The following is a 15,776-nucleotide window of genomic DNA, read 5'->3' on the forward strand; positions in this document are numbered from 1 at the left end:
AATTATGGTCTCTGATGTAGCAAACTTGCAGCAGCTAGCATGATGATTAAAGGAAGTTTCACAGTGCTTTACTGGTATTTTGGTGACGTAGTAGTTGCAGTTGTGATGTTTTTGGGGTAGCGAGATGCTGAACTTGATGCAATATGTGGTTCTACTCATGGTTCTTTTGTCTTTCTATTTCATCTTGGAGTTGTGGGCTTATGGCATATGGTTGTTGTACTGGTCGAGTTGGCATGATAGAGCAACGTTGATTGGTAGATCTCAGTTCACGTCGCATTGTATGATCTAATAATACTTCCCACTTCAAACTGGAAATACTTTTCACCATTTCCAGTTTGAGGGGGGGTGTTGGAATATATAGTTTTAGTTATTGTAGTTACTTAGTGTTAGTTTTATTACTAATTGTAAATAGTATAAATAAGATAGGTTGTACTATTCTACTTACTTTTATCAAAAACTATACAATGTAGTCTCTAACTTTTCTTTCCTATTATCCTTCTCTCACCTCTCTTCCTCTCTCTACTGTTTCTTCCATTTCTTTATCTAAACTCCATTAATGGAGTTCAACCACAAAAGTTAACATTAACTCATGTCTCATGGTCCTGGAGCTTAGAGGTGAGCATCAACATTAAAGGAGGTACAAGATTATTAGCAAAGTCTAACTATGCAAGTTGCGGCTCAATAGAAGAGTAAAGATACTAGGGATATTTTATGGGATAATAAGAGGGTGAAAATGAGCAAACATAAACTCAACCATAAGTGAATCTATTTTTACCATATTTATCTCTTCTACTTTGCAAATGTATAGATCTCGTTTGTTGTACATTAATAACCGTGTCCAATAAAAGCTCTTTTAGTATAACTTGACCTTTATCCTTACTAGACTACTACGTGCGCGTCTTATTCATTAACTAGTTTTATCTAGTCAAAATTAACTACTTAAAGAGGGGCTATAAAAGATGCGAATACGTTCTAAATACTAACGGTACACTTGTTAACAGCCATATGAAAAAGAAGGTGCCACAAACTTATATTTACAGGAAAATTCCGCTCACTTGTACAAACATCGACTAAAGACAGCTACAATGGTATAAATCAAATTACTCTTTTGTCAATGGAGATATGGCAAAGCACAAAAGTATAATCATGTAATCCCTCCGTTCCATAATATAGTGCTTGTTTCTTTTTTACACGGTCTTTAAGACGTAACTTTGACCTTTAATATCTTCAATTCCGTATTAATAAAAAATATAAAAAGTTGATATTATGAAACTACACATTGAGACGAATCTAACGATCCCACATGAATACGTTTTTTTATATATACAAATGAGAATATTCGGTCAAAAATTTTAAAGTTTGACCCACCAAAAATGAAGTGGGCACTATATTATGGGACGGAGGAAGTAACTAATTAACCCAAAAGCAAGTATATGAACCTGCACCTAACTTCTGGTGATGAATGCAAGTGTGAACTTTTATCCACACTTATAGAACTAATTAGTTGGATAGTGAAAATACCATGCTTATACTTGTATCCTTACTAGTTACTAATCCTATTACCAATTGTGAATTTTTAGCTCACATTCAAAACCACCATTAAGTAAACAAAAAAAATGACTTTCCCTACTTACATTTTCCTCCTACTCTTTCTATGTTCTACCATCTCTTCACATACAATCAAACCCTCCTACAAAACACCAATTTCTTTCTCCACAACCGTGTATAATCGCCACCGATATCGCCACCAACAACCATCACCGGAGACTTCGAAACAACGTCATGTAGATGTACACTCAAGCATCTACCGCATTGTAGTAATGGCAGTAGGTTTAGGTAGTAATAGTACATCAACTCCAATGTTAATGACCGAGCTAGCAGTTGATACTGGTAGTAGCTTCACATGGATCCAATCTTTTCCTTGTGACTCCTGTTATAGTCAAGGCAACTTCCCTTACTACAATCACACTGCATCCAAATCTTTTAACTATGTATACTGTGGAGACGAAATTTGTGAAACTTTACATGGTGATGTATACCCTGGATGTCGTGCCTTAAGAGGTTCCCTAGAGGAATTTTCGTGCTCGTATCGAATGAGATATCTTGATCAATCTAGCTCAAGTGGCATAGTTGGAACCGAGACATTTTACTTCCCTAAACAAAGGCCTATACTTGATGAGTATATGCCACTAGATGGAGTACCATTTGGTGTAGGAGTTTCGAATAACATCCCGGATAACTTGGTTGGATTCGCACCAGGAATGGCAGGGCTCTTACGTGAGGGAACGTTATTGAACAAGCTAGGGGTGAAGAGATTCTCTCATTGTTTTCCTCGCTTCGAAGATGATATTGGAATAATTGGTTTTGGTGAAGAAGCTAACATTACAGGGGTTAAGTTGGCCTTAAATCAGGAATCAACAAACTATGAGGCTCCCCTGACTAATGTGTTTGTGGCAGGGGAGCAAATTCTAGTGGCAGAGGAAGGATTGCCTGTTGATATGGTGTTTGACACGGGTACGAGTTGGAGTGTTCTTTCCTCACCACTAATGGACGCGTTTATGGCTGCTATCAATCGGACTAGTCTTAGAAAGTTCAGGCCTCAGAGATTGAATGGAAAAAGTGAGTTTTGTTATAAGACTACTGACTTGCTTACCATTGATTTGGACAAGGTTGCTAAGGTAACTTTTCAGTTTAGATACACTGCTAATATTGATTTGTTCTCTTTTCATATATGGACTCGAGTTGATGAATTTCTATGCTTAGCATTCATGAGAGGGGAACAAGGTGAAAATGTCTTTGGTAGTGATCTTATGAGGCATATGAATATAGGATATACACTCGATATAGATGACTTCGCTATGTATTTTTCTCATGAGCATTGTTGGATATGAGTCGTATGACATGAAGGTTCTACTTTATTCCATCTGTTTTTTTATTAGTTTACCCATTTGCATGTTCAATTCATCCCTTCGTTTTTTCAAATTCATTAATTTTTATTGTATTTTAATCATGTTAATATAATAATATGTGTGTTTTTCTTTTGGTGTAAATCATGTTACTGTATCGTGTGTGTTAGCTAATAGCTATAGTAATAATAGTGTAAGGTAAAGGCCCAATTTAACTGTCAATAACTCAGCATATACATTGCTAATAAACTTGGTATATATTGGCATAATATCATGAGTAGCCTTAGTAATATGAATGCATGACTCCGCATATGCATTATTAGTAATTACCCTCGCTTATTCCAATTAGTAACTCATATTGGACCATCAAGATTTAATTTCAAGGAAGTACTTTTTCAAGGACACCAAGTGTCTGATGTGGCATCCTTTAATGTTGGGCAAGGCTCAAATCCAATTCTTACTTCTATGGCAAAGATTGACTAAGCAAGAGATATTCAAAACTAATCTCCAATATTAAATTGTTCGATTAACTAGAAACAATGACAATAAATAGAAAAAACCACACATAGGCCAATAAAATTTTCTATATAACCTATATATATCCTATGTGGAGGTCTTTTAGCGTCTATCCTCTGGTGAATATTTCAAGTGACAATTAGTCAGGGCTTATTTTATTTTCAGTTCAATTCAATTCAGTTCTGGACATACTTTTACTCTCATATATCATTATTTATTTCAGTTCAATTCAGTTGTTTTGTGCCGAATAGAACAGACTCTTAGTAGTTTGTTTAGGTATAAAATCAAAAGTGCGTCAAAAATTTGTTACAAGTTATCTCCAACCGTTTCTTTAATCATGGACCATTATACGAACTATACGAACAACATGAGCACAAGATTTTTTTTCGAGGGGAAAAGACGATCGATATATTAATCAAATTAAATCAAGCTCCGTCAAAGTGGTTAGATTTTGGGAAAATCACCCAATATACACAGATTCTGAGTCCATAAAAATTTCCCATCTAGCTACAAAATAGACTACAATATTACCCTGTCTTTTAACTAGAGGTGATCATGGGCCGGGCCGGGTTCGGGCCGGGCCGCGGCCAAAAAATTTGCCCATTGGCCAGGCCGGGCCTAAATTCGGGGCGAATTTTTGTGTCCAAAGCCCGCTATTTCGGGCCGGGCTTAGCGGGTTTTTGCGGGCCAAAAAATAGACTAAAAAGTCGTTTTTAGCTTGCCCAAATCCCGCCCAAAAACCAAAAAAAACGACCAGGCCCGGCCGGGCCCGGCCCGCGGGCCGAAAAATTCTGCCCAAAACGGGCCGGGCCGGGCCAAAATGATCACCTCTACTTTTAACATAAAAACAAGAGAAAGAAGAAAAGAGACTACTAAAATCAAAAATATCTCTAAATAGATGAAAAATAGAAGATGCATCACGATAACGTTTCGTGATTGGTTGACCACACGTAGAGCGTAACTTTCAAGCCACACATGAGCACAAGATGATATACCACTACTATATACAAAATACTAAAATAGTCATTTATGTGCATAATAAGAAAATAAAAAAATTAAAAAGTCTTCCATTTCCCACCGTTTATGTTTTATGAGAATGAAATTTTTCAACAAAATTGGCAACTAACTTTTATTATGCCTAAAGAATAGGTAATAAAGAATATGAGATCCTAATTTCCTCCTCAATTTTCTCCTCCTCCAATAACTCCCATTCCCTCATCTCAACATTTCAAAAAATTCCTCAACACAAACAAAACATTTTCATAATCTCAATTTAATCACCTAATCCCAAAAAAAGACAAAAAAATGTCAACTCCTCCAAACTCCCACCCTTCCTCCCCTTCCACTTCTCCTACATCACATTCCTTAGAAAACACATTATCCTCTACACCACCTCAACCATCCACCCCCACCTCCACCTCCACCTCCACCTCCACCACCATCCCCACCTCCCCAACAAAGGTTCAAGCCGCCCTCGAATCGCTTATCTCTATCCTCCCCACCCCTCCTTCCTCCATCTCCTCCACCTCTCCTTCACCCCCAGCCTTCATCCTCCTCACTTCCCATGAAGTCTCCAACCAAATATCCTCCTTACTCCGCCAACCTTCCTCCGGCTCGGGCGATAACCACCTTTGTCGTTGGCTCTACGACACCTTTCACTCCTCCGATCCTTCCCTACAACTCATTGTCCTACGCTTTGTACCTCTTATAGCCGGCCTTTACCTCACCCGCATTACTCGTCGCCTACGCCAACCTTTAGCTGGCTTTGAAGCCATCCTTTTAGCTCTTTACGCCCACGAAACCACTGCGAGAAACAACCAGCCTATTACTGTCACTGTCCCTGACCTTTCTCACCCTAGTATATACCATGAAAGCTCCTCACCTCAACGTAACAACTCTACTGATCTTAACATTGCCGTCATTTCTCCTTCTCTTGAGCCACATGGTACTGTTCGATCTACTCGTAGGGCTAGGATCGTTGGGGTCGCCCTAGAGCTCTTTTTTAGTAAGATTTGGGTTATGCCTCTAGGGTCGAAACTCGACTTTTGCGAGTTCTTCGACCAATGGGCTGGACCACAAGTACTCCAGGATGACAATGACAATGACGATGACGACGATGATGGTGATAGTAATAGGAAAGTGCGTAGAAAACAAAGTGGTGATGATGATGATGAAGATAGTGAAGGGAAGATATTGTTACCATGGGAATTATTAGGACCTTGTCTTAGAATATTAGGGCATTGTTTGTTAGGAGTAGATAAAGGAAAAGAGTTATTGTTGCGTGAAAAAGCTTATAGAGCTTGTAAAAGTTTGTATGTTAGGGCTATGCATGATGTTAATTCTAAAGCTATTTTAGGTGCTGGTAGTTTGTTAAGACTTGTTAAGGTGGAGAAAGAGTTACATGAGGTTGATTATACTGAGATTACAAATACTAGGGTTATCTCCATTTAGATATATAGTATTCATTTTTGGTGGTTTTTGTCATTTCTTGGAGTTTTTTTTTTGTTAGGGTGTGTATATCATGATTATAAATAATCTTAAGTTTGCAATAAAAAAGATCATTTGAAAATATATAATATGGTGTTTTATTATCTATTGCTGTAGATGAGAGCTTCTTTAAAAACCAGATGATTAGGCTCTAAACTTGTGTTTTTTGAATGGAATTGTATTAACTATCATCCATTGGCTCTTGATAAATAATGGTCCGCCCAATAGAGTTACTTTTTGTGCTTAAAGAGTCATTATATTAGGGATATTTAACCATATGTTTGGGTTAGTGATGGCCACTGGTGCGGGCTGGGCTGGCCGGATCGGACCGTGGGCCGTAGTGGGTTGGGCTGAGATTTCACAGCCCAAGACCGGACCGTGAAATTCATGGGTTGGGCGGGCTGGTCCACGGGCTGAAAAATCTTGGCCCACACCGGTCTATTACCGGTTTTCACGGTTCATGGGCCTGGTGGGCTGAATCGGGCTGACGGACCGACATGAGATATTTTTTTTCAAAATTATTTAATAATTGAAATTATTCATTATTGTTACATAAAATCTTTAAAAAGAATTAAAAATATATACAAATATTAATATTAATAAATAAGTTAATTATTTTGAAATTTGATTGAACTATAATATATGCAATTTGATTAAAATATATATAAGTTGATTAAAATTTATACAATTTAGTTCAATATTTACTTGGATTGGGCTGGTCTGGTTCATGGGTCGGGCTGGACCAGTTCCATGGTCCGGGCTGGGCGATTTTAGTAGTGGGCTTTAGTGGGCTTGGCTCAAGAAATCTGACCCACGGTCCACCCACCAATTTCACGGTTTGAGCTGGGCTGGATCGGGCTTTTTGCTGGCCCGATCCACACAGCCCATGAGGTGGGCTGGGCTGAATGGGTTGGATTGTCCCGCACTATTGGCCATCTCTAGTTTGGGTACATGATCATACGAATACTACCTCCGTTTTCTAGTACTCGCAATATTTTCTTTTCCACAAGGGATTAAGTAGAGCATAGAGATATAAGAAAAAGAACCTCATGTGCTACGAGAGATGATAAGAGAATCACAAATTATTAGAATAGGTGGTCTTGTTAAAATTAGACGAATTTAAGATTGAATTTTTCTAACAAGTCCATTTCATTTCACTCTAATCCAACATTATCCTAGTCACCCCTTCTCTTCTCTTTCCTTTTTTTTTTGATTATCGAATTACAACAGATAATTTCAAAATAATAACTCATTAGTTTTACCGAGCGGATTAAACTAGTCACTCTATGGATTAAATTATTCACTAAATAGATTAAAGAATGTCATTACTGAATAAATTAAATTGGCCGCGAAATATATTAACTTGGTCCCTAAATAGATTAAATTAATTACTATATTAAAAAAAAGGTGACATGTTCTCCTTTTAATATTGGGTATGGGTGCCTAATTTTAAACTAAAATTAGACGGTCTCTTACAAGACCAACTGTAAGAGAATATATTACCAAAAAAGAAGCGTTGGAAGTAATAGAAAATTGCTAAAAATGAGGAACGTTGTAAGTAAAATAAAAACGGAGGAAGTATTACATGGTAAACAATAGAGGATTGTTGGGTTTGAAAAGGGATGTGGGAATATAAGCTTCTAATCTACTTGTATCTAGTCTGCAAACTTTAATCGTGATTGATGGAGAATTTTTTTTGATATTTTTGTCAAAGTAAATTTGTGGTACATTTATGATAAACTCATAAAGAGTGAAAAGCATATGATACTATTGATAGTACATGGTAAGGCATGCATCGAATAATAATGTGAAGTATACTCTGTTTCTCGATCTAGATTCCTTAAAGATCAATGCAAACTTTTGCGAAAGTGCAAACGCTAGTTCAAAAAGGTTTTGGTCTTTTGGACTATATAGCTAGTCCTCTTGAAATCAAAACCAGGTAACGTAGGTTGCGTAAATTCAGAATTGAGCGACTCTATAAAGATCATATATACCACCTCCGTTTCATATTAATAGTCACACTTACACTTTTTACGCATGTCGATCGTCGATTCACTACTTTGAGCCTTTATATCTCTAATTTTGTATTTGTAAAAAATATAAAAAGTCGATATTCTAAAACTACATATCAAGACGAATCAAACAAGACCTCACATGACTATATTTTCTCTTAACCATAACTCACAAATGATAGTCAAAAGAAAATTTGTGAATAGTGTCAAAAGTGAAAGTGTAACTATTAATATGAAACGGAGGTAGTATATATATAGACTAGTCGTATATCGATTATTGAGGTTCTTTATAGAAGAAATAATCTTTTTAAATTGAAATTGATCGATTTTTTTAGTGTTCAATACCGTCACTGAAAAAATTGATCGAGAATTTAATAATTCCTTGTCAACGGTTTATTATAATTCTTTAATGATTGTAAAACGATATTGTTTGAACTTTGTAAATACGAATTATTATGTTGTCAGGATACTCCCTCCGTTTCCTAAAGATCTTCCCACTTACTGTTCCTACAGATACCAAGGAAAATCAAGTTGTGTGGAGCATGGTATGAGAAAAGTAGGAGAGAGAAAGGGGTTAAGATAAATAAACAAATAAAAAGGGGTTAAAGTAGGAGAGAGAAAGGGAGTAAAATTGAATTAATAATGTAATGGTGGACCATATGATAGTGACATGAGAGGGTAAATAGGGAAATTTGTTTTGCCAAATAAGGAATAAAGCAAAAGAGGAAAGATCTTTTGGAAACACCCTTAAACGGAAAGAGGAAAGATCTTTAGGAAACGGAGGGAGTATATCACTAACTTTTTTATTGAAGATTCTAACTAATTTCGTGAATTGATTGTGTGACTTGTGTCAAGTTATTAATGGTGATTGCACATTCCATTTTTGACTTATTCTATATGGCAAGATGCATTGATTCTCATTTTTCATTTTTTTTATAAATAAAAAAAGGTTATTTTAAATGATCAAAGTTTATTCTAGTCATTTCAAAAGGGGATCACCTCCTTCCTTGCCTTATATAATAGAGATAAAAGTTATTGAGTTGTTTCTAGATCGGATCACACTATCTTATAATAGACATCCATCAATGTCAATCATTAGTTGCAAATTGCAAGTATAATTCAATTACCAAAACCTTAATTCATTAGTAACCACTCCTTCACGATGGGTGTATTAGTTTGGTTTCTTTATGTGTTAGTGGCGTTTGGACCCTGGCTCCAGCTGAAAGTTGATTTGTTGATAGGATTTTGTGCGGGATTGCAACGGACGGCAGTTAGTACTTCGTGTCAATCGATTGAATCACCTCTAGTTCTACATCAAAACTATATCAGGCTGTAAGACCCCCTCGCTGCATCAGACAATGATGTGATATAGGGTATTTGCCTATTTAAAAGGGTTATTTCTGCTCAACAATAATGGTTTTGCCATATTAGAATTGAATTTCTTTCAATTTGATTAGTAAATTTAGTTTCTAAATTCTATTATACATAACAAAAATCTTAAGAACCACACATGATATGGTGTCCTTTTATTTATTATTGGTACATGATGTGGTGCTATAAGTAACTCAACCAATAATTAGAAGTTTATAGTTCTTTTCATTTTTGTCCAATCAAAATATTTGGTCTCTACCCCCAAGACAGGCATATCAAGTTATCAACCCATCTCATTATGATTCGTGAACTTCTTACTTCCTCCGTTTCTTTTTACTCGCTACACTTTCCATTATGGGAAGTTTCACATTACTTGCTACACTTTTTTTTTGGACAATAAACTCTCTCCATCTCTCTCCTCCCACATGGGTCCCTTTTCTTTTTACTCTCTACCTCTTTCTTCTCCAAAAATTGTCTAGGAGTCCGTGAAATGAGAAGTGTAGCGAGTAAAAAGAAACGGAGGAAGTATTTTAGAACTTTTTCCCTATGTTAAATAGTTGTGGGAGAGTTACATATAGAAAGAGGAAAATTAGATGTGGACAAGGACAACCTAATATTTTCCAAGCATAGGTAAGAATTAAGATAGATGATGTTGTGTTACCATCATTGTCTCAAGACTCTCAACCGATCAAAAAAATTGTTCTTTTAATTCTCCAAACTTGCCCCCTTTATTTTAGGTAGTAGCATTGTCAATTATTCCAAACAAATTTGCTTGGGAAACAACCCTCAAAAATTTCTTATTAATAATACTAATAAAAGAATATTTGAAATTCTATAATTTTTTTAATTTTTTCTATACTTTTCTTATATCGTAAACTTCACTTTTTTAAAAAAATGTTTTTAGTCTCATCAAATGAAATTCTGATTCCGCCCCCGAAAGATTAAGAAACCGAAAATATAAAAGTAACACAACTTGGTGGAGTGAAGGGTACGGTGGAGGACGATATGAAAGAAAATGTAAGAACGTTATCAACTTGGTGGAGTCTATGTGATTGGCAATAGATATGTATGACAAAGATATCAACTTTAACGATGATTAATCAAATATCCCATGCCCATGTTCTTGATGTAGATAGTTAGATTCCCTAAAAATTGAATGAATGGCTAATGCTTCGAGCTATACAAATGAAGTCAGACACCTCTTTAGGCAATGTCCATGCACCTTAAAAGTCTAGTGTTTTCATGATTGGTTTCTCAAAAGTTTCGCTAAGATGAATGGGTACATATACTCTTCAATAATAGATGTTAAGTAATTTCACATTAAGAGTGTATTCTCTTCAAATTGAAAAACTAAATATAAGTTTTAATAAATCGACTAAATTTAGTTTAGATGATTAAGTTCAAAAAAATTAAGGTGAAATAAATGTATTTTAATCATCGTATATTCGTATCTATAGTGAATATAATGGAACATAATATAAATCTTCCATATCCTTAAAAGATTAATTTATCAAAATGACTAAAGATAGAGAAAATAAATTTGATTAATGATTATTATATTGTTGGTTTATTATATTTTTTTTGGGAAATTCCCACTGCTATACTCATACTTTCTCTTAATTCCAGTAGTACACATCAATTTTTAAAATTCTCAATGGCATATCCGAACTTCTTTCATCTTCCCATACGTGATTTTTTTTCATAAAAAGGTCGTTAGTTGTCGTTGCGTGTAAATCAAGATGTTTCTAGAACGCAAATCGAGGCGAATTTGATCGTTTTTACAAATTTCGATCTCAAATTTATACTAAGGGTTAAAATGATCCCTTAAACCTAGATCGAACTATTTTTTCGGCACGCAAACCGATTCACTCAAATCGAGCTTAATTCTTTTATTTATTTATTAACTAACGGAATACTCCACTACTTACTGGAATATTCCATGAAAAAATCATGGTTTGCAGCGTCAATAAAGTTCGGTATATTGGGAATTATGGAAAAGTACGGGTATACCAGTGGAAATTTTCCTAATTGTGTTTTCGTACTTAAAATTTAGATTAGGAGTGTGTTTGGTTGGAAACAAAGTATTTTCCAAGAAAATATTTTCCAAAAAAACTATACTCCTCACTTTCATGTATTTGATTTGGATGGAAGGGAAAATATAAGTTGAACTTCATTTTTCAAGGATGAAACTTTTTTTCTATAGGGAAGCTAGGTGTCACACTAGCTTTCCTCCACTCTATCAAACAATAACACAACACAAAGAAAGGAGAATGGTTTTAAAAAAAAAGTTAATTTCCTTGCAACCAAACAAAGAAAAATCATAAAATTGAGGTTTCCTCTAAAAGATGATTTTGCATCCAACCAAACACACTCTTGAGTGCTTGAATCACCAAGCAGGACACATATGTGCAAGTGATGACCTATTATAGAGGAAGTGTTGGTAAGTGGTAACTCATAGTGAAATACCAAGATGACGTTTCACACAAAATAGATGTACCAAATCTAAGTCAAAGAGGTATCAAAATGTAACTTTGGTACCAAGTAAGAGTTACTTTGATATTGATATCACAACGACGCTATTTTGATATCAAGTGACTCTATTTTAATACCAATTTAACTTAACTTTTATACCAAAAATTTTATTAAATGTTATTTTTACATTTAACCATGAAACGCCAATTCAAGCTCCTTAGAATACTTATCGCTGCCCAGTAGTCAGGAATATCGCACACAACTCACAAGGGTATTTCTAATATTACCCATCCGATGGCCGTCCCCACGAACGAGAAAAGAGGCCATGAAGTATGAAACATAGGCATTAGGCATACCTAATTTATACGAATTTCTTAGAATCCATCAATCAAATCTTAGAATAGAAAAGCAGAGTTGTCAAGCAATTAAATTGGCCATTCAATATGGGGAATATTTGCCATTTATGTGGGATCTCATCACCACAACAATTATCACTGAAAAACCAACGTCAAGATATTACATCTTCGTTCGTAACAATCAATAATCCACTTTATTATGATATTTACTTTTTTTCTTTTTGAGGAAATATATTTAACATTTTTCTGTTTATAGTTAATTTCCCTAATAGAGCTAAATTAAATTGTATGAATAAAAACAGTATATGTTATTGTTGTACAGCGCCTGAAAGGCTTGTTAGCTTTTCCCGTATATTATATAATCTTATGTCTCAAATCCAGAGCTTCAAATTCTGTTTGTGCTGAACCTTGTTTACATGGTATTTTATTACAATATGTGTTTATTAGGTGACCTAGACACCATAACATCAACGTGTTAATGGACTTAGTCACGTAACAATTAATCGAACCAGTAACATGAGTAGAAAGGTAACATGACAATTGATAATCATTAATTTTCATTGATCGGTTTTGTGATACATGGCCTAACTCAGCAAAAATATACTTCCTCCGTTTTTTATTGGATGACTCATTTTGACTTCGACACTATTCACATACATGATTTTGACCATCTATTTGTATTATGCAAAAGAATTAGGTGGGATCTTTGTTAAAATCGTCTCATATATGTTCAAAATATGAACTTTAGGTAATTTTTTATTAGTGATAGTTACATATATTAAGCTTCAAGTTAATGGATCGACAAGTGTGTCTAAAGATATGGGTCAACTAATAAAAACTGGAGGAAGTATATGATTGCAACGCTATCCTAATGTTTGATACTTCTTAGAGGTTTTTGAATTTTAAGTTTGTCGTTTTCCCAATTTGTATTAGTATCATCTAATGGGCTCAGGAGTCCAAAACGTGTTTATTAGATTGAATTGTCATCAAATCATCCGCCGGTGTTGACATCATAATATAACAATCAATATATAAAAATTCTAGTTATAACACAGGTGGTTCGAATATAGAGTTTGGAAAATCTGGTGTGATCCGACCCATTGTCATTTCTAACAATCCTATCTTAGGACTGATACTTGAACACCATTGCTTTAGTCATTTATACTCCACGCACTCGTGTTTAGGCTCCGTTTGGTAGGGCGTAAAATATTTTCAGTGTAAAATGATTTTCATGGAAAACAATTTACAATGGAAAACACAATTCCAAAATTAGTTTTCCGTTGTTTGGTTACATGTAAGAAAAATGAGGAAATGAAAGGAAAATGAAAGGGAAAGTAAGGAGGTAGTGAGAGGTGTGTACAAGAGAGATAAGGAAAAATAGTTTTCCCTTCATTTTGAAAGGAAAATGGTTTTCCATCATTGGGAGAGTAATTTTACCCCAAAGGAAAATGGTTTTACACTCTTTTGCCAACCAAACAATGTAAAACTAAAATAGAGGAAAATAGTTTTCCGGGAAAACGTTTTACGCCCTACCAAACGGAGCCTTAAACCCTGTCCAACACGAGACCTTTTAGTATGAAGTATCATTCCACAAGCACAGTATATAATATACTTAAAACTCATAAATTCACTTTCACCCCTAACTCAATAAAAAATACATAAAAGAATAGATGGAAGCTACAAAAAATGCTGATGAAGTACAAACAAATGAGCCAATAAAAGACACTTACAAAATTGCATACATCCTCCATTTCTTTCTAGGAGCTGGATATCTTCTTCCATGGAACACATTTATCACTGCCATAGATTACTTCGAGTATCTTTATCCATCAAAACACGTCGAACGAGTCTTCTCAGTTGCATACATGACTTCTTCACTAATCATCTTGTTGATGATGATTAAGACCCAAAAAGATAGCAGCATGATCATGAGAAGAAAAACAAGCTTTAAACTCAGGATGAATGTTGGTCTTTCTATGTTTGTGTTTTCTTTAATGGTAGCTCCGACAATCGACTGGGCTAATCGATCGTCTGTGAAGTCTAATGGGAGCTTTGTCATGACTGTGGCAGCTGTGGTTGTCTGTGGTTTAGCAGATGGGTTGATCGGAGGAAGCTTGATAGGTTCTGCAGGAAATTTACCCAAGGAGTATATGCAGGCAGTTTTTGCCGGAACTGCTTCTTCAGGTTAAAAAAATACTCCAACTCTTCCCTCCACCCCACAATGTATCTGTGTTTTTTTTTCTTTCCTGCACTGCTATGTTTTTGATAGTAAATAACAATGGGTAATGATGTAGACGAGATCTGATCCCAAGTCTTAGACGCCGACAACCCCCACAAGAGTTTACCAACTAAGATAGCTAGCATCCACTTTTACTGCGATGTTATTGAAGAATGAATATAGAGGATATAGGTCCTAAAATGAAAGTTACAACTTACAAGCAATGAAATCAGTTTTTATAGACAGTTTCCAAGAGGGAAAACAGAGGAAGTCATTCAGATCTGTATCAAATCAGTTGTTATACAGTTGAAAACTGATAATCATTTTAATCATTCTATTTGGTTGGTTTAAGTCTATCTAGTTTTGGTCACATTTGAGTCTTGTTAGATTCGTCAAAATTAGTCAATAATTTCATGGTTAAGAGGAAATGGAATTGTGTTGTGTTAAATCTGGTTTTGATCCAGTGATCACTTACCCACCTCAAATCCTCAATCATACACGACTCTAAGATTATTCGATGATTACAAGTTTACCTTCAAGTACAAAAATATATGACTATCTGATCTCATATAATTACATCCATGTATGAATGTGCAGGAGTTCTAGTCACAATGCTGAGGATCATAACAAAGGCATCACTTCCTGATAATCCGCAAGGCTTAAAAACAAGCGCGCATTTCTACTTCATTGTAAGTGCGGCCATCTTGTTAATCTGCACACTCTGCAGCAACCTGCTGTTCACACTTCCTGTAATGCAAGAACACTACAATAACCACCATCATCTCAGTCCTCCCACTTCAAACCTTAAACTTTGTCACACAGCTAAAAAGATCCTATTTCCATCATTCGGGATCCTATCACTCTATGTCGTTACACTATCAATTTTCCCGGGATTCATTTCAGATGACAATCAGAAATCTGAACTACTTAAAGACTGGTACCCAATTTTGCTCATAATGGTCTATAATATTTCTGACTTAGCTGGGAAATCCTTAACTGCTTTCATGATTCCGAGCAACATAAATAAAGTAACATGGGCATGTTTGTCTAGAGTCATGTTTTATCCTGCTTTCAGACTGATTCTTCATGGACCAAAGTGGCTTCAGACTGAAGTCAGTACACTGTTATTGACATTCATGCTTGGTATGAGTAATGGGTTTCTAACGAGTTCGCTTATGATTTTAACTCCGAAATCAGTGAGTGCGTTGGAGGCAGAGACGGCTGCTGTAGTCATGGCTGTGGCTCTTGGACTTGGCTTGGTTGGTGGTTCTGTTCTTGGTTGGCTTTGGATTATATGATATATGCCAGATTTAGTAGTAGTACATAGCTATTGTCAGCCATAGTAGCGTTAGACCTTAAAGTTATTCCTATATTGTACTGAAATTGATCAAATTTTGTTTTGGCTTTCTTATTAATTACATTATTTTGAAATTTATCC

General features: G+C 35.4%; 3 protein-coding genes across 3 annotated transcripts; all 3 read left to right on the top strand.

The window, feature by feature from the left end:
- The first annotated feature begins 1,700 nt into the window (after nt 1-1,700).
- On the top strand, nt 1,701-2,900 carry LOC104902017 (aspartyl protease UND). The gene has a single exon (XM_019251336.3). It carries the CDS (start codon nt 1,821-1,823, stop codon nt 2,889-2,891), a length of 1,071 nt encoding a protein of 356 aa, XP_019106881.3. The 5' UTR covers nt 1,701-1,820; the 3' UTR covers nt 2,892-2,900.
- A 1,582-nt stretch (nt 2,901-4,482) lies between these two features.
- On the top strand, nt 4,483-5,961 carry LOC104902016 (hypothetical protein). Its single transcript, XM_010689659.3, has one exon. It carries the CDS (start codon nt 4,728-4,730, stop codon nt 5,871-5,873), a length of 1,146 nt encoding a protein of 381 aa, XP_010687961.2. The 5' UTR covers nt 4,483-4,727; the 3' UTR covers nt 5,874-5,961.
- Nucleotides 5,962-13,790: 7,829 nt separating this feature from the next.
- On the top strand, nt 13,791-15,773 carry LOC104902018 (equilibrative nucleotide transporter 8). Its single transcript, XM_010689661.4, has 2 exons — nt 13,791-14,304; nt 14,936-15,773. The coding sequence occupies exons 1-2, from the start codon at nt 13,791-13,793 to the stop codon at nt 15,634-15,636; spliced, it is 1,215 nt and encodes a 404-aa protein (XP_010687963.2). The 3' UTR covers nt 15,637-15,773.
- Nucleotides 15,774-15,776: the final 3 nt, after the last annotated feature.

The sequence above is a fragment of the Beta vulgaris genome, chromosome 8 (genome assembly GCF_026745355.1).
Source record: "Beta vulgaris subsp. vulgaris cultivar EL10 chromosome 8, EL10.2, whole genome shotgun sequence".
Lineage (NCBI taxonomy): Eukaryota > Viridiplantae > Streptophyta > Magnoliopsida > Caryophyllales > Amaranthaceae > Beta > Beta vulgaris.

Excerpts from the sequence above, each read along its gene's own strand:
- LOC104902018 (XM_010689661.4), top strand. The coding sequence starts at position 13,791 with ATGGAAGCTACAAAAAATGCTGATGAAGTACAAACAAATGAGCCAATA. Across the intron at positions 14,305-14,935 it reads TGCCGGAACTGCTTCTTCAG|GAGTTCTAGTCACAATGCTG; the intron begins GTTAAAAAAATA and ends ATGAATGTGCAG.
- LOC104902016 (XM_010689659.3), top strand. The coding sequence starts at position 4,728 with ATGTCAACTCCTCCAAACTCCCACCCTTCCTCCCCTTCCACTTCTCCT.
- LOC104902017 (XM_019251336.3), top strand. The coding sequence starts at position 1,821 with ATGGCAGTAGGTTTAGGTAGTAATAGTACATCAACTCCAATGTTAATG.